Source organism: Phoxinus phoxinus, assembly GCF_949152265.1.
Source record: "Phoxinus phoxinus genome assembly, chromosome: 18".
NCBI classification, from domain to species: domain Eukaryota; kingdom Metazoa; phylum Chordata; class Actinopteri; order Cypriniformes; family Leuciscidae; genus Phoxinus; species Phoxinus phoxinus.
Window position 1 is genome coordinate 16,484,642 of NC_136893.1, and position 22,611 is coordinate 16,507,252.

At 39.3% G+C, this 22,611-nt stretch overlaps 1 protein-coding gene across 1 annotated transcript in view; it reads right to left on the bottom strand.

The window, feature by feature from the left end:
• flna (filamin A, alpha (actin binding protein 280)) overlaps window positions 1–22,611 on the bottom strand; it is a 40,531-nt gene that overhangs the window by 3,610 nt on the left and 14,310 nt on the right. Inside the window, 40 exon segments of the mRNA XM_079589289.1 lie at window positions 61–198; window positions 501–767; window positions 862–984; window positions 1,088–1,240; window positions 1,351–1,554; window positions 1,648–1,809; window positions 1,901–2,074; window positions 2,320–2,448; window positions 2,633–2,773; window positions 2,849–2,948; window positions 3,798–3,875; window positions 5,864–6,111; window positions 6,994–7,017; window positions 8,225–8,414; window positions 8,505–8,661; window positions 9,881–10,004; window positions 10,099–10,266; window positions 10,475–10,635; window positions 10,762–10,924; window positions 11,258–11,431; window positions 11,512–11,830; window positions 11,836–12,038; window positions 12,041–12,331; window positions 12,443–12,560; window positions 12,679–12,848; window positions 13,072–13,162; window positions 13,239–13,399; window positions 13,498–13,621; window positions 13,984–14,127; window positions 14,206–14,319; window positions 14,440–14,636; window positions 14,773–14,909; window positions 15,006–15,132; window positions 15,254–15,391; window positions 16,877–17,077; window positions 17,648–17,810; window positions 17,970–18,166; window positions 18,298–18,445; window positions 19,002–19,099; window positions 19,527–19,778. Of these exon segments, the coding sequence (XP_079445415.1) occupies window positions 61–198; window positions 501–767; window positions 862–984; window positions 1,088–1,240; window positions 1,351–1,554; window positions 1,648–1,809; window positions 1,901–2,074; window positions 2,320–2,448; window positions 2,633–2,773; window positions 2,849–2,948; window positions 3,798–3,875; window positions 5,864–6,111; window positions 6,994–7,017; window positions 8,225–8,414; window positions 8,505–8,661; window positions 9,881–10,004; window positions 10,099–10,266; window positions 10,475–10,635; window positions 10,762–10,924; window positions 11,258–11,431; window positions 11,512–11,830; window positions 11,836–12,038; window positions 12,041–12,331; window positions 12,443–12,560; window positions 12,679–12,848; window positions 13,072–13,162; window positions 13,239–13,399; window positions 13,498–13,621; window positions 13,984–14,127; window positions 14,206–14,319; window positions 14,440–14,636; window positions 14,773–14,909; window positions 15,006–15,132; window positions 15,254–15,391; window positions 16,877–17,077; window positions 17,648–17,810; window positions 17,970–18,166; window positions 18,298–18,445; window positions 19,002–19,099; window positions 19,527–19,778 (6,471 nt within the window).

Below are 22,611 nucleotides of genomic sequence, written 5' to 3' on the forward strand. Positions count from 1 at the left end.
TTCCTGTTCCTAAAGTATAAATGTGTTGTATATAGGGCGAGTCCAGAACAAACGCCTCACCAGGCTCCTGGACAATATAGGAGACACCGCTGGATCCATCCTTGCGGTCTTCAAAAGCAATCTCTGCCTTACTGGGTCCCTCCACCGCGATGGACAGACCACCAGCTCCTGCTTCACGGGTCCAAATGCTGAACTCCGCTGTACATGGGGAAAATATAAGGGATTAAACTGTGGTCACATTTACCGTGGTTCTGTGAATTTTCATGTGCAAAATCCATTAATTTCAACAGGTTCCCAAATTATCTGCATTTTTGAGTAAAGGCAAAATATTTCCAGATGCATATTCATCAACGAGTCAACAAATTCACCACGTTGACCAACAGAAAACTGCTTTGTTCTGTGTGAGCTGTGCTTTACTACTTTATCGCTACACTATTGACCTTTTCGTCCGCATCTTTAGTCCGCACTAAAACTAATTGGACGTACTGGTCAAACCATACCTGGTACACCCGCCTCTGCTCTCTCTAATCCTGGGCCTCCAGCACGGACCTTATGGGAACCTCCCTCTCCAAGAGGACCCACGGTGAACTGGAAGGGTGATCCAGGGACATGTTGACCTTGATACTTCACACTGACTGTGTGCACACCCATCTCCGTGGGCACGAAGCGAATGCAGTATGTGTTGTTTTCTCCCTCCATGATCTCGGCCTTGTGTACTTTGCCAGATGGGCTGGTCACCTGAGCAGTCATGTCTGCAATGCTGATCTCTGTGGGCAAAAAGTACAGAGGGCAAAAAATATAGGTGCATTAGAGGGGGGGGATTTTTAATAATGATTATGTTAATTTTCCCACAAGTCGTACCAGGGATCTTCAAACTGAGGTCACACTGGCTGCCAACATTGGCCACAGATGCAGCTCTTCTTCGGCGGGTGATGCTCTCCTTCATCCGACCCTCTCCTGTCACTTTCACGGTAAAAGCACTTCCTGTAGGAGAAACACAATGGGTAAAGTTAAACAGCATGTCTAATCACACAACAATAAATTACCAAATAAATCTGGCATTCCGAAAATACACCACTGCTAGTACCTGGAACATGTTGGTCTGCAAACTTGATGTTAATTATGTAATTTCCTGGTTCTGTGGGGCAATATGTGATTTTGCAGGTGCCATCTTCCTGATCTTCAGTGTTGATATCCACCTTACTGGGTCCCTCGATAGACAAACTGAGTCCTCCATAACCTAAAGATTTAAAAAAAAGAAAGAATAAACAAATACGAAAAATATAAACCTAAAAATATTTAAACAAATACAAGTATTCACAAATTTTTGCTTTTAAACATTTAATTCACCTGCATCTCTGGTGTCAATGACAAATTCTGCAGGCTCAAAGGTACGGGCTTCACTCAGGCCTTGACCAGTTACACGCACACGGCTGGCATCACCGATCTCTGATTGGCTGATCATGACTGAAATGGGGCTACTAGGAATATGACGTCCATTTTTCTTAATGTTAACAAGATGCTCGCCAATTTCCTTTGGCACAAACGAGATACCTTTGAAACAGGAGGGCTGAGATTAGCACAACTGCTGACTTCACACTTGTGAACATGACCTTTCATTCTACATATTCACTTTGTAACACTTACCCACATGCCCATTCCTGAGCATTTTGAGCAGGCACGGCTCTTCCCGACCAGAGGGGGTGGTGAGAGACGCAGTCAGCTGACTGAGATCCAGCTCACCGATGTCTAGAGGGATATCAGCAGCTGAGCCCACCTTCAGATGAGACATGCGCATCGAGTCATCGCCTGTGGACAGACAGAATTGATGACACCGCTACAAACAATGGACATGAAAGGACTTTACCCCCTCTAAATATCAAAGCAGCATTTAAAGCACCTGTGATCTTGGCCATGAAAGGGCTGCCGGGAATGTGCTTGTCGTTGTACTTGACAATGATGTTGTAGTCTCCAGGAAGGACAGGGAGGTAAGACACCGAGCAGGTACCATCTTGATTATCAGTGCAGCTGATGTCTGCCTTTGACGGCCCTTCAATGGCCAGAGACAGACCGCCTAATGAATACACAACAAAAATCATAAATCAGCTTTTCATTGTGGACCGTTCAAATGATAGCATTTGAAGTTGTCTGTTAAAACCAAAGGCATTACTCACATCTAGTGCTTAAGCAATTAATTTAGAATATTTTAAATAGTGAAAATAAATAAGGATAAACATATTATTGTTATTATTATATTATTAGTTAAAAGCTAAAGTAGTCATGCAATATGCAATCCAATCAAGATATGAGCGTCTATACCCTCTCCAGCATCCTTGGTGTTGACAGTGAAGACTGCAGGCTTATTGACCATGCCATGAATTAGACCAGGACCAAAGGCAGTCACGTGACCACTGTTGACATAATCCACATAAAACTGTAGTGGACTTCCTAAGAGGGCAGAAGAGGGCAAAATAATTCATAATTAAGAACATCTATATTCATTAACCATTAAGGCAAAAGCTTTTTTAAAGAATGTCCTCAGTTTCATTGTCATTCGTTTCATTCTCTTGTCAACTTGTTTGTATGGCTATAGAATGAAACAAGTGAACAAGTACCTGTCACTTTTTTTTACCTGGGATATGTATTCCATCATATTTGATGTCCATCTCATGCAGGCCAGCCTCAGTTGGGGAGTATTTCACTGTGACTGTGCCATCCTTGTTGTCGGTAATATCAGGCTTGGCCACTTTTCCAGAAGGCATTCTTACGTCACCTGTGAGGCATTGGGTACATGAGAATCTTTGCAAATCCATCAAAAGAAATATCCTGATTTTAATGAGTACAGTACCTGTAATTTCTCCCTTCTGGATGGTGAAAGGAATGACCAAGTCGAAGGGTCTCAGCCCAGCTACGTCCAGTCCATTCATACCCAGTTGTCTGTCTGTAGCCTGGGAGGAAGGAGAGGGAAATCAGACAGATCAAAACTAACCATAAGGTGGACACTGAACTCAGATGCCAATCAGAACCTGAAGACCTAGAGCTTTAGAAAGTGTTTGTTTCTGAGGTTTCCGTAATCTGAATTTACTAATTGCTTAGTTTGTTCAATATACATTTTTATTCCACAATTTTTAATGCATTTTACTTGGTAATGAGTACTCGAGATAAAAAAAAGTTCAGCAGACAAACAACAATTTTCAACTGTCATCCTAAGAATGTATATTATATTTGTACATATAATCATGAATGGAAATGAAGAGCACAAACAGCAGACATGACAACAGAACCCTAAAAAACAAAAACAATGGAGATGATGACGTGGATGATGATGCAGCCACCAACACTGTGAGAGAGAATGACATTCTAATGAGAAATGAATGGCAGGATCAGTCAGTGATTGACCAATCTGGAGAAGGGGGTGGAGAAAAAGCCAAGCAGACAAGTGGCAATGTGACCAACAATGATGTACCACACACAAAAAACATCTAAAAATGGCAACACAAAAGACAATGACGGTGTCAAACAAAAAGCGTAAGCTCTGCAACAACCAGCCATTTTGTTCAAATGTAGATGGCCCACATTTATTGCTTTTCAAAATGGCTGTCATTTTATAAAACAATAAAAATGTATTGAGTCCACATGAAGGAAGAATTATGAGAAAAAAAGATGAAAAACCCTAAACCTAGAGGAAGAGAAAAAAAGGAGGGTGAAAAGGGGGGGAAGGACGTAGGACTGATTGGTGACTCGTCAATAGCAGAGCAGGAAATTGAGACGGGGAGGAAAGAGGGGCGTGTCAGTACCCATGGCTGGCCTATGTTGGGCGGGTAGGCGTACTGCGAGTTCTGGGTCTGCTGCATTAGTTGGTCACCTTCCAAAGCCTGAGACAGGGCAACAGAATCAAAGATGAAATCCCTCAAATTACAACCGCCATCTCTGGTTCAAAGCTGCTCAACCAGGAAGCCACTTAAAGAAATTTAGATTAAGATTCTTGACATTTCAAAACCATAGTTCATCCCAAAATGGTGTAATAGCTTCACCCTCATATTTTTCCAAAACCACTAGTTTTGTCTGAGGAACTGGCCAAAATGTAAGTCTTCGTATTTGCCCTAGCACAGTGGATCACAACAGCAAACTCCCAGAGGTCACAGGATAACTTAATGAATAAAACTTAATTAAAAGGCTAAAACACACACACAAAGATGGAACCACGTTATTTTTCATTAAGCTCCTTATTAGATTGACGAATACATTTACTTGCAGGTCCTGTTCACATAGCTTGAGTACCGCATGTATGAACGTACAACATAAGTCCTTTTAATTACCGGTATGTCAACTTCTTTGATATTACTCATTTCTTAAATATTACACATTTGAAACGATAAAAACCCAGTTGAGGCACAAGTTCTTCTGTCAGATCGAAATCATACGAAAACCTCTTTTATACCAAAGTGAAAGCAAAGCGATCAAGTCGTGCACAGACCACAAATCTGTTGGGAGCAGCTCTGGGTGGACGGCATCTAAAACCTTCAGATGACACTGCGATGAATGAGCAGAGCTCACAGAGCCGCAGATATAGCGAGCCGCAAAGAGCCGCTCTGCTCCTATATGACAACAGACAGACAACGAGTTATCCAGTATGGTTGTGTTCACAGCACAGCAGGACTTAATCAAAATCACACCCATAAATGGAGGATTTGTAAGTGCATTTTTGGCAATGTAATGGAGGTTGTCGCTGCCATTAATATTCAAAATGTGTATGAACGTAGGTAGCAGTGTTAAGGACTCAAATCCAGGACTGCATTCTGCTGCTGAGCGAAGATGGCCTTTTTCTGAGACCAAAATTTCTAATATTAATAAAGTCTAATTCTTTCAAGCTACGACCACCAAACTCAACCACCAATAAGTCTAACTAATCAGACTTATGTTTTTTCTTAAATGACGATCAAAACTCCACAAAATCCCACAGACTAACATTGATGGAATATTTAAATGAGCAGAGATTCTACAAACTCCAAATGTAAAAAAAAAAAAATCTAAATTTAAACAAATTCAAACTCAAATATCCATCCATACAAAAGCCTAGCAACACGTTAACACCTACTAACATCCTAAAATATGCTACATGCTAAAAATGCTAGTATTTTGCTGCTATACGTGTTAAAATATGCTATAAACGCATTGCATGAAAGCAAAATGTAATAATCTTTTTGACCTTTTAAAAACTTGAAACTACCAGAATCTGATTCATAACATTGTTCTTTTGTAATAGGTTATTTTTCTTTAATAAACCGATTGGAGTTCACATAACTGGTCAATCATTTGTTTATGATTCAAACTTTAGATTATTAGTCTCCTCAGTGAACTAAATAACTGGTCAACAGTTAACTAACTAGAGGGGGATTATCAAACAACTACACTTAAATTATCATCTGCAGCCAGCCATGTGAGAACTTTGTGTGACGAACAGAAACACCTAAACTACCATAAAAATATTATTAGTAACGCATGTGCGATGTCCTTTTTTTTAAACTTGACAGCTACCATCTCCACAACAGAGCACCTATAACATTAATCTAAGTGTTTCATGGAAGAAAGAAATGTGGTTTTGGAACAACATGTGGATGACAATTGTAATTTTGAGGTGAACTAATCGCATAAATTGCATGTTGATGCTTACCACAGTGTAATTGCAACAATAAGCTATGAATTCCTTCACACTGTAATGAATGGTTTTGCACTAAAGGTCCACAGTGTATATTTAATGGACAAACCCACTGGAAAGGCTGCATGTAAGAGTTTGTCCACCGTTTGAATGAATATATTGTGATTCTCATAAATACAGGATCTATATGGCATATATGTATACCGTGACTTGGAAGGGGCTGTTGGGGATGTGCTCTCCACCGAAGCGCACACAGATGACGTATTTCCCAGGCTGGGGTGCTGTGTAGAAGATGTCAAATGTTCCATCTTCATTTTCAACTACGTCCACATCCACCTCGCCTCCATCTGGAGTGCACACTGTGCACGTCACCTTGCCCTTCCCAGCGGCCTTTGCATCCACAGTGATGACAGTCTGCTCTCCGATCTGAATAGTTGGACCAACACCAGCTCCTACAGAATACAGAGAGGTTTAGTAAAAGGTAATATGCATGAAGATGTTTTGTTATTAGGGAGTTTAGTACCCATCCCTCCATAGTTACATTCCACCATGCACTAGATGCAAAATATCTGGAACGTCAAGGCAACAGATGGCTTAAGAAAAGTAGGATCCATCACCACCAGTGGTTCTCAACCAGGGGGCCCCAAGATTACTTAATCTAAGAGTTTTTAAATGAATAGATTGATTATTTTAATATTACATTTAAATGTAAAAAACAATCAAGATGTTAACTCAAATATTTTATTTTCCTTTAAGTATTGTTTTTAATGGATTAATATACAGTTCTTGAAACACAAAATGAACCATGGATAATTTAGTCAATATTTCCAGTTTCTGTTAATCAAAGTTTGAACAAAGTAAATTACAGCAGAAATACAGAAAAGTTCATGGTCTTCAAATAATGTGTGGGGCAAATGGAGGCTTTTGAGTAAAAAAGGTTGAGAATCACTAGACATCTTTTCCTCCTCTGTGACTATAAAAAGATGGATCCACTATTCTGTTTTCCATTGCCTCAATCTCCAGAGTACTAATTTAATACAAAAATGAGAAAAGCTGAGAGAAAAAAGATATATATCAGTACTTGTACATTCCATCATACAGGCATATTGAAGACCTGATACAAGAAGTTAGTGATTAGTCACCTGCAGTCGACAACTAATTCACTATTGTACTTTAAGTAATTTTGAAGTGGCAGGAAATGCAAGATAACCTACATGTCTTAGCTAAAGTAGTGGATAGGACGGCAAAAAATATAAGCTCTTTAGTATCAAATACAATGCACTTTTGCATGCAGGACCAAACTATAAGACTAGAGCATTATTCAAAGCGCTTACCCAAACCGTGACCTCCAATTGAGACTGAGACCGTGAAGCAGAGCAAGAAAAAGTGAAAAAGTAACAATCAGGGAATAATACAACAAAATGTGCGCAAGAGATAAAACAGAAGTAGGGAATGAAGTGATGGGAATGTGAGCAGCGCTGCACAGGAGGTGTGTGTGTCTGGGTGGGGGATGAAGATGGGAGAAGTACACTGAAACTTTACACGCTTTTATACAAAAGAACAAAAAAACACTTTCCCTTATGAAAACCAGCCTGAACATTAAGTATCAGATTAGACCAAAAAAAAAAGGCTCAAACAACACAGTGGAGAGTCATCAAAACATTTAGTTTCCAGTGACTCCCAAACCCCAGGATTATTCTGATCCAGTGTGTATACTGGCAGACTATCTTAAGACACCAGAAATGGGTAAATAAAGAGACACATTTGCCCTCTGTCTGGCTCACTTTGCATACAATACATATTGCAATATGGAGAAATAAAACAAAAACAGGAATTCATCAGATTTTATATAGCTAAAATTGGAAAGAATTAATCTTTGAGTGATTAGTGTGATTTTGTGTCTGCATAGAACATGAAAATGTCAAAAAGCTGAAACTTGAGCAAGAACCATGCTTTCAAGGTTGAACAATTCGGGAAAAACTTTACAACCTCGGATGTTCACACTTCGGTTTAAGTTGGTTCTGCTGAGGATTATACCTCTTTCAGTAACCATAAAGTGAACCAAGCTTAGGCCAAATTACCACTGTTTGTGACCCATTCAATACGACTACAAAATTATAAATATGATTCTTATTGTGATTATTATTAAACTAAAATACATCACAATTGAAATTGAAAATAATTTGTTATTAAATGCTTTTAATATTTACATCTTAATTTTTAAATGTTAAACCATTGTGCTTTTACTTTGGCAGTTTGCAAACAATGTGTTGCCACCGCATGGCACTGTGTGCAGCTCACAATACAGTGTTTCAGCGGTTTTCATATTTTAATTATAACCGCAGCCATCACGATTTGATCACATTAAGCCATACCGCAATATCGATTTTATTCCGATATATTGTGCAGCATTACAATATTATATACTTTCAGATTTAGAGCGCTGATAACTCCATAGTTCATTCTGAAATAAATTGAAATGGGTCTCCATTGTATGTATGGTTGTAATCAGTAATGTATAGACTGGTTATGTATGTTGACTGATAAGACCTGATCATTACATACCTGTGACTGTGCATTTGCTGGCATCTCCTGTGGGCAGGGCTCTGATACGATATGGGGAGTATGGGATCTCATCACCGCCATACTTGATGAGAATAGTGTAACGACCAGTCATGTCAGGCACATAGGACACAAGGTATGTCCCATCCTGATTATCCCGAATGTTAGCCTTCTTTGGCTTCCCTTCAGGGTCCTAAAATAAGCATTAAAGAACCAAACAATGCATAAAAGGTTGGAAGAGTCAGCGGCTACTTTATGACTGTAAAGAGACGCATCGGCTCACAGTGATCTGGACAGCCAAGAGTCCCTCTCCTGCATCTTTGGCATCAATAGTGAACTCCACGGGCAGACTGGCAGGCACACCAGTGGTATTCAGACCAGGACCGCTGGCACGGACCTTACTAGCATCATGAGTGGGCAGAACCTTCACCTTATAAGGACTGAATAAAAAGACCGAAAAAAGTGTGTGGAAATAAAGAGCAAGGAAGGACAGGAATCAAGGGAATTTAAAAATGCACCAGGCCTGCTATAATACCAGTAGTTGATGCTAATGCCAATTTCAACATTACAACAAAAAATAATCTTCAATTACTTTATGCTGTTAAATATTAATATAAACAATAAAAACCACCCTTAAAATATTTCTCTAATTGACAGTACTTCATTATCAATGCTGTAGCAAGTATGATCATTACTAGGGGTGGTTAATCTGTCTGATTTCCCGACTCGATTCGATTACGATTATTGAAGTCCCGATTCGATTACAGTCGATTTTCGATTATTAACGATTCTCGATTCTCGATTATTGATTTTCCATTTCACAACAGTAAATTCACTACAGTAAAAATCACAACAATAACAAATTATAACAAACTTCAACATATTCTGAATCTCTATTAACATAAAATACGGATGTCCACGCATCACATGTTACAGCTATCCTACCCGCTTTCTTCAGTGATTCCATGACTTCAGTTTTGGTCTTGTTGTAGAGTGTGTGGAGTGTGTGGATCGCTGTGTCTGTAAAATATCTCCGAGATGGGACGTCCCTGGTTCTCAACGACTGGATGCAAATCCTTGGCAATAAAAGTTGTGTGATTGTGTAATGCGCTTTGCCCTTTCCGAGCCGGGTGGAAGCTTTGACAATATTGTTTCCACGCTTCAGAGTTCCGTCTTTTGCGTTACGTTATTATCGATTTTCAAAAAAAAAAAAATATATATATATTATTTTTTTTTGAAAATCGATTTTTGGCATTTGTGAATCGATTCAGAATCGTCCACGTCCGCATCGCGATGCATCTAAGAATCGATTTTTTCCCCCACCCCTAATCATTACATTTATTTTTATTTAAGCATAGACTTTATTTGGTACTGGTACATTTGACAGAACTAAACTAAACCAGTATGTAAAGCCATGTCAGTTTCTTTCAATGTGTATCTTTCAACCTGGATTATGCAATAAAAATAATGGATAAAACCGATATAAAAGATGATTAAGATCCATTTTAAAAACTCTTTTATTCTAGACTGACATTAAACTTTAGGTAATATTATGCTCAGTGGTGTGTGGTTCATTTGTTTGTTTTTTTGTTTAAGACACTCTTGAAAGGGTTAGAGACATGTAAAAGGGTGGTGGTGACATGTGAGGTTCCAGTTTACCTTTGTGGGATCTCCTCATCAGCATACAGGACGTTAATTGAATACGGACCCTCCCTGGTGGGTACGTAGCTGACCGTGTGAGTCCGGTCACCATTATCCACCACCTCAACAGGCTCCACAACTCCTTCATGACAAAGAGTAATCGTCACAATCCTTCAATTCAATGGAGGGGAAAAAACATCCCAACAATGTCATGCTCTCTTGAGTCATGCTCTCACCTTTGGGTCCCTGCACTCGGACCTGCAAAGGAGCCACTCCAGCCTTGCTTGCATCCACAGAAAAGACCTGTGGGATATTGGCACGCACGTTGTTTCCAAGGCCCTGACCCTGGCATTTAACTTTAGTTGCGTCGACAGTATCGTGGACGGGTACAGAGAATGGGCTTCCTGTAAAGGGGGGGATATAAGATAAAATCAATAAGATAAAAATCAAATCAACAAATCGTAGTTGATGTCAAGCAAAGTTACATTTTGCCAATCCGATCCGCAACTCAAAAAACATAAATTGACCCAAACCGGGAGTTTTGTGATCCGTTGCATCACTAATAAATAAACACTACACATGATACTATGACAACACTACAAAAATACTAACCAGTGATTGGTTGGCCTCCATAGGTAACATTGAGGTTGTATGTGCCTGGCTCATATGGGATGTATTCAACACAACAGCTGCCATCTTTGTTATCAGTGCAAGACATTTTGGCCTCAGAAGGTCCCTCCATAGCCAGCCCCAATCCACCTGTACCAGCCCCACTGCACAAGATACAGACGAGGAGTGAGGCAGAGAACCTTACAACCAGACCTACTGATGCAGTGACTGATTTGATCAAGAAAACAGCAGCTCAATGAACCAAAATGCAGAGTGCTGAATCTACCCACCGGGTCTCCACTGTAAACTTGTTGTGTTTGTTGGTGATGCCAGACTGAAGTCCTGGGCCGTGTACACGCACACGTGCAGGGTCACAACCCTCGGTCACCGGCACACGGAACGGGCTCTTGGGAACCGGGCTGCTATCGTAAGTGACCTCAACACTGTGTGTGCCTTAATATATGCCACAGAAGATTAGAGTAAATTAAATCTGTAACATTACAGTAATAAACTACATTTCTACATTTAAAAGTGGTGCATATCCTTGTAAAACTTACTACAAGTGATGGATAAGATGGATATGATACAATATATTACAATTAAATTAAAACACTGAACTATAATGTCATGCTTTGAATTCATTTGTAGCTTTTAAAATCATTCATTTTAGTTAAAGTACAAATTAAATGCAATTAAATACATTTTAAAGATTAATGTTAGTCAAGCATTAGATAAGAAATTAATATAAAAATAAAAAAAATAGAAGAAATGAAAACGGAAACTCACCCTCCTCATAAGGCGTGTACTCCACTTGGTAAGTGCCATCTCCCAGGTCTCTGATCAGAGCTTCAGTGCGGTTGCCTGATGGGTTATTGATACATGTCTTGATATGATTGCCACCCGTTTTGGTGAGAGCACGAGCATCCACAGTGAAATCAGTAGTGGCCTCCCGGAAAACACCTACAGTTTGAAAATTCAAAGTGACCAAATGACCAAAGATAAGTCATTCCTGTCTTATAAACCTGAGAAGATCACACTACCTTTGCCCTCCACTCCAGGTCCGAACACTTTTACTCCACTGGTTTCCACAGCAGGCTCCACATTAAGTCTGGCTGGGAAGTTTGGCACATCCTGATCACCGTAGCGAATGGTGAGGGTATAAGCTCCGGGGTAGAGAGGGATATAAGTGATGGTGTAAGTTCCATCCCCATTGTCTTGAATATGGACTTCAGCCTCGGTGCCATTGTCTGAGATGATCTCTATAGTCAGCTCAGCAGGACCAGCATTAGTGCAATCAACCACAAACTTTCCTGGCTCGCCAACCTTAGCTCGCTCCAGACCTGGCCCAGAACATCGCACCTACACATGAGAAGAGACGTTGGGATATGAATAAAATAGTGCATTTGTTCTACAACTAAATCCAATGAGGGAGATCCGCTGCCAAAACCACTCACTGAGAAGTTGTGCAACATTAAGCAAATTACAGTTTGTAGAATAAACAACCCAGAAGATCTTTTCCTGATGCCTTTTTGTTGTCTTGTAAAACCAGCAATAATATTTAATTCCTAGGTTGAGCAACATTTTCGAACAGCCTCACCTTAGATGGGTCAGTGGGTGCAATTGCTTCCACAGGGAATGGGCTGCCAGGGATGGGGGAACCATCATATGTCAGTTCAACCTCATAGGGTCCCTTATCTCTGGGGATAAAACGAACCTGGCTGGTTTCTGGGCTCAGGCCTGGTTCAACTTTACAGGGCACTGATTTACCAGATGGACCTGTAACCTTTGCGGCAACCTTGCCCTGACCACCTGCTCCTTTAGACTTGACCGTGATGTCCTGATCCTTTCCAACAGCCATTGCTGGAAAAAAAGAAAAGGGAAAAAAGAAAAAGAGCAGAAAATTTGACTTTTAAATGGGTGTTCATAACTCAGGTTAATTGGTCAAACTAGACAAGGAAATTGATAACTTACTATCGCCAAGACCAGCCACTTTAACTTTACTGAGGTCCAGAGATGGGGCAACTGCTACAGCAAATGGGCTCTTGGGAATGGGATCACCACCATAGGTGACATTCATACCCATATTGCCCTAAAGAAGAAAATTAGCACTTAGATTCCACAGGAAGTCAAAGGATAAATTATATTTAGTAAACCGCTCAATACCAGACATCAGTCATGGAAAGTTGAAATATCAAACATGTACTCACCTGTTGGACAGGGGTGTATTTAACAGTGTGGGTGCCGTCATGATTGTTGATGATGTCAAAGTCACGAACCGCATCTCCCTTGTTGGGTCCAGTGAACTGAGCATCAAGTTTAGCTTTGCCTGCGGCCTTTGTGTTTACAGTGAAATGAGTGGGTTTGTTCAGCTCCACACCTTGAGTGTTATAGTAAATAAAAATAGCTCTTATTTCTGAGTTCACCTTTAAACTAAAAACAAACTGAGGGGTGAAAACACATTTTGGTTTATTTTGGTCTTTATTTTTTTAAATAATGTGATAAGTCAAACAAAAAACTTGGATTTACTTTTTTTATAAAATTAATACAAATAAACATGGCCTTCCAGAGATGCCCATGTTTGTCTTTGCCATTAATCTCACCAGTGCGGCTGAGTCCAGGCCCCTCTGCTTTAACTTTGCTGGCATCATGAGAGGGATCGACCTTGATTCGGATGGGAGTCAGGGGAATGGTCTAGAAAACAAAAAAGGTTTGAATAAAAGAAATCCCACTAGACCACTTCTCCACATACACATGTATTTCCTCTTACCTGACTATCAAACAGCACCATGATTGTGTAGCTGCCAGCTCCAGGGGGAGTGTATTTGACAGTGAATGTATCATTGTCATTTCTAATGATGTCAAAATCAATGTCAGCCTCAGCAGGTCCCACCACACCTGGAGCACATTTGATGCCTATGCTGATGTCACCTAGACAGAGACAAAAAAAAAAAACTATTAAGCTTACTTGCCCATAAAAGACATGAGGATATTAGTTCACATCGTTATTTTAGAGTTAAAGCTCTTACCCTGTCCAGCCTCAGCGCAATCCACAGTGAAGTATGTGGGTTCAAATGCCTTCAGGCCCGTCTTGGCCACTCCAGGTCCTGATACTTTAACCTTATTGGGATAGCACCCTGCCCCAATATTCATCTACACAACAAATACAGTGAAAACAAAGTAATGCACTACGTAACAAACCGCAATTGTAACATTTGAAGCTTATACGGTATATGCATTTTAAAATTATTTTAATGCATTAATTATGCCTTGTAATGCACCCTATAATGCACTCATAAATAAGTAAAACACCTTGAGAAATATAAATGCATAAAAACACAAGAGAACAAAACTAAAAGAGTAATCTGCATATATTAAAATGCACATAATATTATTAAAATACATAGAGACAGTGTGCATTATGAATACCTTCATAATACATAAGATCCTTAGAATTATTGTGCTAGCACTTTACTTGAAGTCTTTAACCATATCTGAATTAATTTACTACCCACCCTGAATGGGCTCTCTGGGATGTTGACTCCGCCCCATGACACCATCACAGTGTGTTTGAGAGGTTTGCGAGGGGTGTAGCTGCAGCTGTATGTTCCATTGCCATTGTCCTTCACCTGCACATCCACTGGGTTTCCGTCACGGTCCTGAGGGGGAACGAGCTTGTTAGTGCTTTGATTTAGAGAGATGTAGGTCAGTCATGAGCAATAAAGCAAGATTAACACCTGAGCTTGAATCTTTAGAGGAGCTTTGCCACCTAGTTTGGCATCAACAGTGAACTCAGCTGGTTTGCCGACTGACAGGCCAGAGCTCTGCAGACCTGGACCATAAGCCTTCACCTGAATTACAAATGAGACACACCAACAGCCCAATTTAAATCTGTACAATATGGACTACCAACTGCTCATATTAAGAATAATTTTCACATCGAACCTCTATAAGGAAGACAGATTCATTACCTTGTCAGGATAAAAGTCTTTTCCTGGAGCAGGCTCGATTTCAGCCATGAAAGGGCTGAGCTGGATGTCTTCGTTCTTACATAGCACATGAACGGCATATTCCCCCGGTTCTGTGGGCCAGTACCTCACGTCACAGGAGCCATCTCCCTTATCGTCACATTCGATCTTAGCCGGGGATGGGCCCTCCACTGAGAAACCTGAATGGAGAATTTCCAAAATTGAGACTGCTGTTCTGTATTTACAATTCAAAACTAATAAAAATAAAAACTTTGAACAGAAATAACATTTTGTTTAAACGGGCAGATAAAAGTAGACCAAGCTAGTTGAACATACCCAAAGTGCCCACATCATCCCCAACAGCTTCCACAACAAAGTCAGCGGATTTGCCTACAACACCACTCTCTAGTCCTGGACCCCATGCCCTCACCGGCTGTGGTCCTGCTTCAGACCCAATCTTGACCTCAAATGGGCTGGATGATGGATAAGAGACATTTAGTCTAGTCATGTGATGCATGTCTCTTGGGATAAAATCGCTTGACCAATGTATAAATATAAATGTGTTTTACCTGCGTGGGATGTGCTGTCCACCCCATGTGATTGTGATGATGTAATTCCCAGGTGTGGAGGGGTAATACTCATAGCTGTACGCGCCATCTCCCAGATCCTTCTTCTTACAGGGCTCCTCAAGACCCTCTGTATAATAAATACTACAGTTGAGTAACTAGATCATAAAACATCTAGTACTATAGTATGGAGTTAATACAGAGGGCTCTGCCAGTGTGAATATGTCTATAGGAGTGTGGTGTCCACTCACTGGGCCCTTTGATGGTGACTTTCAGTTCTCCAGTACCAGCGCCTTTGGTGTAAACCTTAAACTCGGCAGTTTCCTTAATCCTCAAGCCTTTAGGCTGCAGACCACGACCCTTGGCTTTACACAGGCTTGGATTACAGGCTGGTTAGAACAGACAATCAAGTTAGTATAAATTGTAGTTAACCGTGTACCCTTCCATTTACAAAAAGAAAATTAATTTGTTTAATACATGTTAAGTTAAGTCATTTGTGGCATGCTGTCATTTACTACAGAAAATATAAACTCAATTACTAATCAATACAAAAAAAGAAGGGAATATGAAAAATAAATAAACAGTTTTGCTCTAAATTGCTACATTCCTATTTGGGGTGGGGGGGGCAGTCACTTTCTTATATGGAGCTAAAGAAAATAAAACCATTAATTACAAGAGTTTAAAATTAAGTTACACTGTCTGATATATAGTTGCAACTGAAATACAATGTCACAATTATGAGGAATATAATAATTTCTGATTTGTAATTTAAGGCTTTTCAGCCTCTACACGGTCATGACAGGGTTGAAACATACTAACTGTCTGTGCAAAGTTGGGTAAGTAGTCTCATGTTACCATGTATAATGTCAGGAGTATTCTTTTGAAAGTGTATTTGTTCATGATTATTCCAATTTAATGCCTTACAATACAGACTTTCATAGTTTATAAAAACAAAGCTTTATAACAGTAATGCACTGTACAGAGTGACTAGTTAATTATAGTATTCTTTGATAGCAGAAGCTGCTGATAGAGCAAAACTTCTATTGAAACTATTCTTTAAAAGGGAAGGAAAACACGGAGCATGTTAGAGGAGATATATTAGGCTCTGCTCATTGTATAAATTCTTATCTTTTTCTGTCTTGATCCAAACAGCCTTACAAGAGGAAGTGTTTGTGGTAAGAATGACTGTACAGTGCTGAATACTGGTGGAAAAACTGTCTGATAAAATGCTATTTTTAATGTTCCATTAGACTACTGTGCCACACACTACTGAGTAACAGGAATTTAGCCTTGCTTCCAACGCCACGGATAACATTGTCTACACATCTCCTGAGAAACGAACATCTATTAACACTTATATAGACAGTTAAGCATTTTCAGGTCAGTATAATGAGTGTTCAAAATTATGTTATTGTAAATTCACTGGCACTATATATAAATGTAAAGGGTTTGTTGCCTAAAGTGAGGGGCAACTGAAAAAGAAAACAAAAGGACATTTGACAAAAACAGCAGGTCAAGTACCCAAGACATATCCAAGGAAACAGGAAATGACATCAAAAGTCAAAAGGAGGCCGATCCAAAGAGAGAAGGAAAGATACCAGTGGATGTAGACCGCACCCGTCCTTCAAAAGGAGAGACAATTTCCAGTGAAGAAAAACAGAGGAAAAAGACAAGAAAAGCAATGCAGACAAAAGAACATGCAGCAAGGACAGATAACAAACCCAAGCTATCTTTGTTTTATACAGAATATTCAGTGGTAATGGCCTTTCCATGCCTCGTTTAACTGAATCCTGTGTGTATATCCTTTTGACCTACATCCCTTTCCTGCCTTTTAAACAGAATACATTCATGCTTAGCTCTTCCCTGGCACTTACCCTCTCCCACATTGACTGTGTAAGGGCTCTTGGAGATCTGGCCCCCAGCAAAGGTGATATAGATGATGTGCTGGCCCTCCAGAGTAGGCTTGTAGGTACATCGGTAGCTGCTATTGCCCTTATCCTCAACAGTGCACTCAATAGTGTCCTTCTTTCCACTGGGGTCCATAATGACCACCTCAACCTCTCCTACTCCAGCACCTGAGAGAAAAATCGGTTATGTAAAAAAGCCCATTTTGCCTATACATTTACATTTTAAAAAAAGAATACAGATTTTGCCCATTTAATTTAATGAAACTTAAAACAAAAAATTAAACACTTTGCGTGTTATTTATTCACTATTTATTGAATTTTATAAATATAAATTAAACAAAATTAAAAAATAGCCCTTTAATTTGATTAATAATTATACAAGCAAAAATCTCATTTTATTTATTCATTTTTGTTATTTTGATGAAATAAAATGACTATTTTATTTATTTACATAACTTAAAAAAAAAAAAAAAATTATATATATATATATAAACAAACAAAGAAATAACACGGGAAGCGGCATTTTATTTTTATTTTAATTTATTTTAAAATAATATTTAAATAATATTTAGCACGCAAAATATATTTTATTTTAAATTCTATTTTATTTAAATATCACAAAATAAAGTGCTTATTTATTTCTTTATTTTGCATTTATGAAAATTTTACTTTCATATCAAAATAATTGTATTTTCATCTAGACTGTCACACTATGTATGATATACTGTGGGCGAGTACCAGCTGTGTAGACATCAAAGTATGTGGTCTTGTTGGCAATGTTGCCTGCAGGCTCAAGTCCCGGGCCCTGGGCAGTGACCTTGCTGGAGTCTCCCTGAGCCATTCCCACATCCACCTCAAACGGGCTCTTGGAGATGTGTTGTCCTGCAAACAGCACAGTCACCTAGGACAACAGACACAGGTCAGTCAATTAAAAGCCAGGAAAGTTTCTACACTTTAAGGCACTGGCCTTATTTTGAATATCACATATTGTGTTTTGTCCCATTCTATGTTTTCCATTTTTATTTTCATCTTTTTTAGGCGTCTTTAAACTTGTAGGTACCTTGTGTTGTCCAGTGACTTTTGGTACATAGAACACGGAGTAAGTGCGGTTCTTGTCATTGTTGGCAGTGACTTTAGCCTCCTCGCGGTGGCCGGCTGGATCTTCCACATAAACCAGTACCTCGCCCATACCAGCGCTGATAGTCTCAACAGTGAACACAGCCTTCTTCATCACAACATTACCTGTGGGCTCAATACCTGCATGGCACAAACAATATCTTCTTAACCAAGAACTGACTCTCAAACATTAAAATGATATCAATAGCAGACATCACTAAACTAAAAACCACAGCAAACAAAACTGCTATAAGTAATTGATCACGCTTTACCTGGTCCATATGCACGGGCCTTTTTGGGGTTGAGTTTGGGCCGCAGGGGGGCACCAGGCTTGAGTTTGGCTTTGGGGAACTGGGACAGATATGTCATAACGGATTGCTCGTCCACATTGGGATTAACAATTTCTTCTGGAGTGATGACCTGGTGAAGAAACAAGGTATGTGATTTAGCCCAAACGCATGAAATTAGTAAAAACTTTGTAAAACAAGGTAATTTTTTGTAAAAATGTTCATTGTGCAATATGGTGTCTTGAAGCCAAGACCACATGGCAGAAGAAAATGTATGATGATTGGTAAAACACACACGAAAAAAAAGTCTGTATCATAGTAACTTCTACCCAGAGGACGGAAACCTATCTAACCACATGCATAAACGATGGCACGCAATACACCAGGCTTGGCACGCATCATAGCAAAAAAGTTAAAATAAAACCTCACTGGGTAGTTTCAGTACATCAATAGAGAAAAGGTGATTTGACTCAGTACCTTATGGTTTTATTTTTTTACTGATTTTTTTTAGAAGACTAGATGCATAGCACTACAGTAATACAAGGTAAGATTACATACTGAAACTTTACCATTATGACCAAGGTGAAAACAGCATTAGGAACACACCAGGTAGGGGCTCTAGAACATCGTTCTCTGATTATTCAGTAGTTAATGAAAAGGCAAGAGATGACTGAACTAAAATAAAGTACCTGAGGAACACCAAGCCAGTCATCAGCCTGCTGCATGGCCTCCCTGGCATTGTCCACAGGCTTGGTCTGATCCCAGGAATCCCAGTCTGGACAAAGACCTGCAAACAAAAATATATATATTTGGCCATCGAAGTTTTATATATATTTATATCCTTGTCTTGCATAAAAAAAAGATGCTCATTAAAAGGTGTCCGAGTTTGATTAACCATTTAAGTTTGAGTCGTTTCCGTTTAAAACGGATTGAACTGCACAAAACCTTCAGAAAGGTACCTGCATGGAATTAAGACAATTTTCCCAGTGTTCATTCAGTGTTCCTTGTTCATTCTTACTTATATATTATTATTATGTAATAGAAATCATCAATAGAAAAAAACGTTCTAAACAAAAATATATAAATCTTGGCTAGATATCCCAGGCCCATTATTCACGTAGGCTAACCAGAAGAATTTAATACTAAGGGTTTCAGCCCTCAAGTGGTATGAAAAGATCTTGAGAGCTTTCATAATTCCCAGATCCCCAATTCACCTGGAGCACAACTGTCCACCAGCGCGCCAAGGGCTTTCCCTGACTGCCAGTCGCGGCTGAAGTTGGTGATGGGCAGCTCGGGCAGCTTGTTCTGGATCCATCCGAGCAGCCTCTGCTTGGGCGTCTTCTGCTTGCTTTCTTCGGTCTCCTCCTCCTCGTCCCACATGGGCATGGAGATGGAATAATGCAGGATAAGAGTCCATATCAGACCCAGGATCAGCTTCAGGTTCCCATCCACTATGGCCTTACTGTCTGTAACACAGATGGAGAGACGGGTTACACAGACTGCCAAAACAAATCGAGGTAAATTGATCTTTAAATCATCTGAGAGCATCTGGAACAAATCTTTTCACCATTCAGCGCTATATTACTGACCATCCTAGAAATGATATCCAAACAATGAAGTGTTTGTATCTGCACTGCATATTTGAAACATTCAGACTTAACGCTAGCACGACTTCAGATTCAGAGTGTAGATAAGACATTTGTGGATTAAACTGTCTAGATGGTTGGCACGGTCCAATCCGAGGGTCTTTTCAGGACAAAATTTCAATTTGAAAGAGCCAGAAGTAGCCTTTTATTATAAGTTCTGCTATAAAAAAAGAGAGGGAAATAAATGTAAACCCATCTCCTCTAGTCACTTCACCGTGTTGACATCAAGGTCTGAACACAATGATCTACACCCTCATACAACACTTTCACACTTCCCTTTCCCTTGGTATTTCTCTTTAACAAGAGCCTACGCCCATCTAGAATGTGGTTATAGGCTTGCAGATGTGTCCCGAGTCACAAAAGACAGTTGAAACTATTCAAAGCACAGACAGAACACTCACGCTGTAGCCTACACTGCATTTAGTATACAAGTGAGCTCAAGGGACATTGAGAGAATCAAGAGATATGTGAAGATAATGTGGATAATTGTTCACTGATAGTGCTTGCATGATCTTGGGGTGGACTAGGGCAGGGCAGTTCAGTGCAGTGCAACTTCCTGTTATAACTGAATCATGCTCCACTGGGGATGCAGTTAACCTTTGCAGGGGACAAAAGGGAGGGGAGACTTCAAATGTAACAGAAATCAATGTGTGGTACCAGCAGTGAGCAAAAAGTAGGTGACATGTGATTTTAACTGGAAAACTTTGATTTGGCAATTGGTAGCCATAATGACACTGCCGAATTCACTTTACTGTGCAAGTTGACAATGCCTTGTTCCAGATTACATTTTAAAAGGTTAGTTCACCCAAAAACATTGGAACTAAATGAGGATAAGCATTTACATGACAAACACATGACTTAAAAATATTCTAGTTGTTAAAATAAGTTAGTTGCTTTAATTCATATTTGAAACAAATTTAGGCAATTTCAACATTTAATGAACAAAATAAAAAAAGTCAGAAATCAAAAGATTCATAAATACTGTAACAAACATATTTTTGATCATTGCTATTAATTAATGCATTGATGGGGCTTTCATTTTAAAGTGTTACTGGTATTTTTGATGAAAAAATTTTTTTTATCAATGCACAGTGCTCAAATATGGTAAACTCTTGGATTACACGGTTCGATTTATAAGGATTGCTTTTACAATTAACTTTTTGAATGTTCAAAAGTTAAGGGAATGGACATTCACAGGAGGCATGACATGAGTGAGTGTAAAAGACCATTTTAATTTGAGTAAACAATCAAAGCTAGCTCAGCAAAACATGTCACAAACGGGAAAGAAAGCACTTGATCTGTTCAGAAATAGACTCAAAATGAATGCATTGTATATTGTGAGATCTCGCATAACATTTTATCCCCCTCCTGACCCATTCCAGTTATCCAACAGTGCTTGTTTGGCCATGTAAAATGGTCACATTTTTCTCTAGTTCTGCTCTTCCAGTGTGGTTCACAAACCATGAGCCCCCAGAGTCTGATGGAATTCATCTTGGCTTCTGGTAAAGGTGCTGTTGAACCTTCTCTGATCCCTTTATTCTCAGACCAAACACACTGGGCATGCGATTCAGCAACAGGGCAATAATACGGAAATTTATGAACCCATAAAAAAAAGTGCCATTATGGTTAATGCTGAAAGTGGAAGGGGAAGTTTAAACATCACCAAATTCTTCCAGAGTCAGCTCAAATGGAACATCCTGTAGATCATGCAAACTTGTGCTCTTGTAGAAAGATTATTCAGAGTCACAAAGGAAAAAAAAAAAAATTAGAAACAAACCCTTAGTCAGTCACACATCATAGTCTACACTATATTATCCTATTGCAGTCTAATTCACTGTAATGCCAGAGAAATGAAGACAGAAATAACAAAAAGACAGAATGAATGTCTTATTACATGGGAACTTGTTGGTGCTTGTTTAAGGTATTAGAGGTGGACCTAACATTCAATGCAAGCCAGGGCAGGGCTTACAAAGACATCCTGAAGGCCAAAAATCAAAATCACAGACAATACAATTAAAACGATCCACAGTTATTTTTTTCCATGCAGCATGTTTTAGCCTTTAGGGCCTTGGGAGATTATCTACTTCTGACACCTCAAAATCCTTTGGCGGTTCGTTTTATCTGGTCAAAGTCAGAGTAAAGACCTTGAGGCTCACTAGAATTGGCTATTGTGCCATCTTATTCATCACGCCCCAGTGGCCCTCCCTCACTGACAGAAGTGTGCAGGGCTTTGTGGTTCCCACGAAAATATGTAAATGTTTCAGGAGGTCTTTTGGGGTGCATTTGGAATGGGGGTAGGGATGTTTGAATGAAGAGTCTGCTAGTCTGTCATAGTCGTGTATAATTAGGCTGATTTAGAGTCATGACCACCAAGAGATGATCAGAAGCATTTTTTTAGGGTTCAGTCACATTGGATGCGTTCTTGCATTAATAAATAGCTGAATGAAGTGCATAAATGGAAATTAAAGCAACATTTCTACACTTTAAAAAAAAGCTAATGTTCATGGGGTGAGATGTTTAAATTAAACAAAATAGTAATAATAATAGAAAAGTCAACCTGCAGAAAAAATAATAATATATATATATATAAAAATAATTGATCAAGTGCAAACTGAACCAAAATAAATACTGAGGGCACAAAACTATTAGTCTA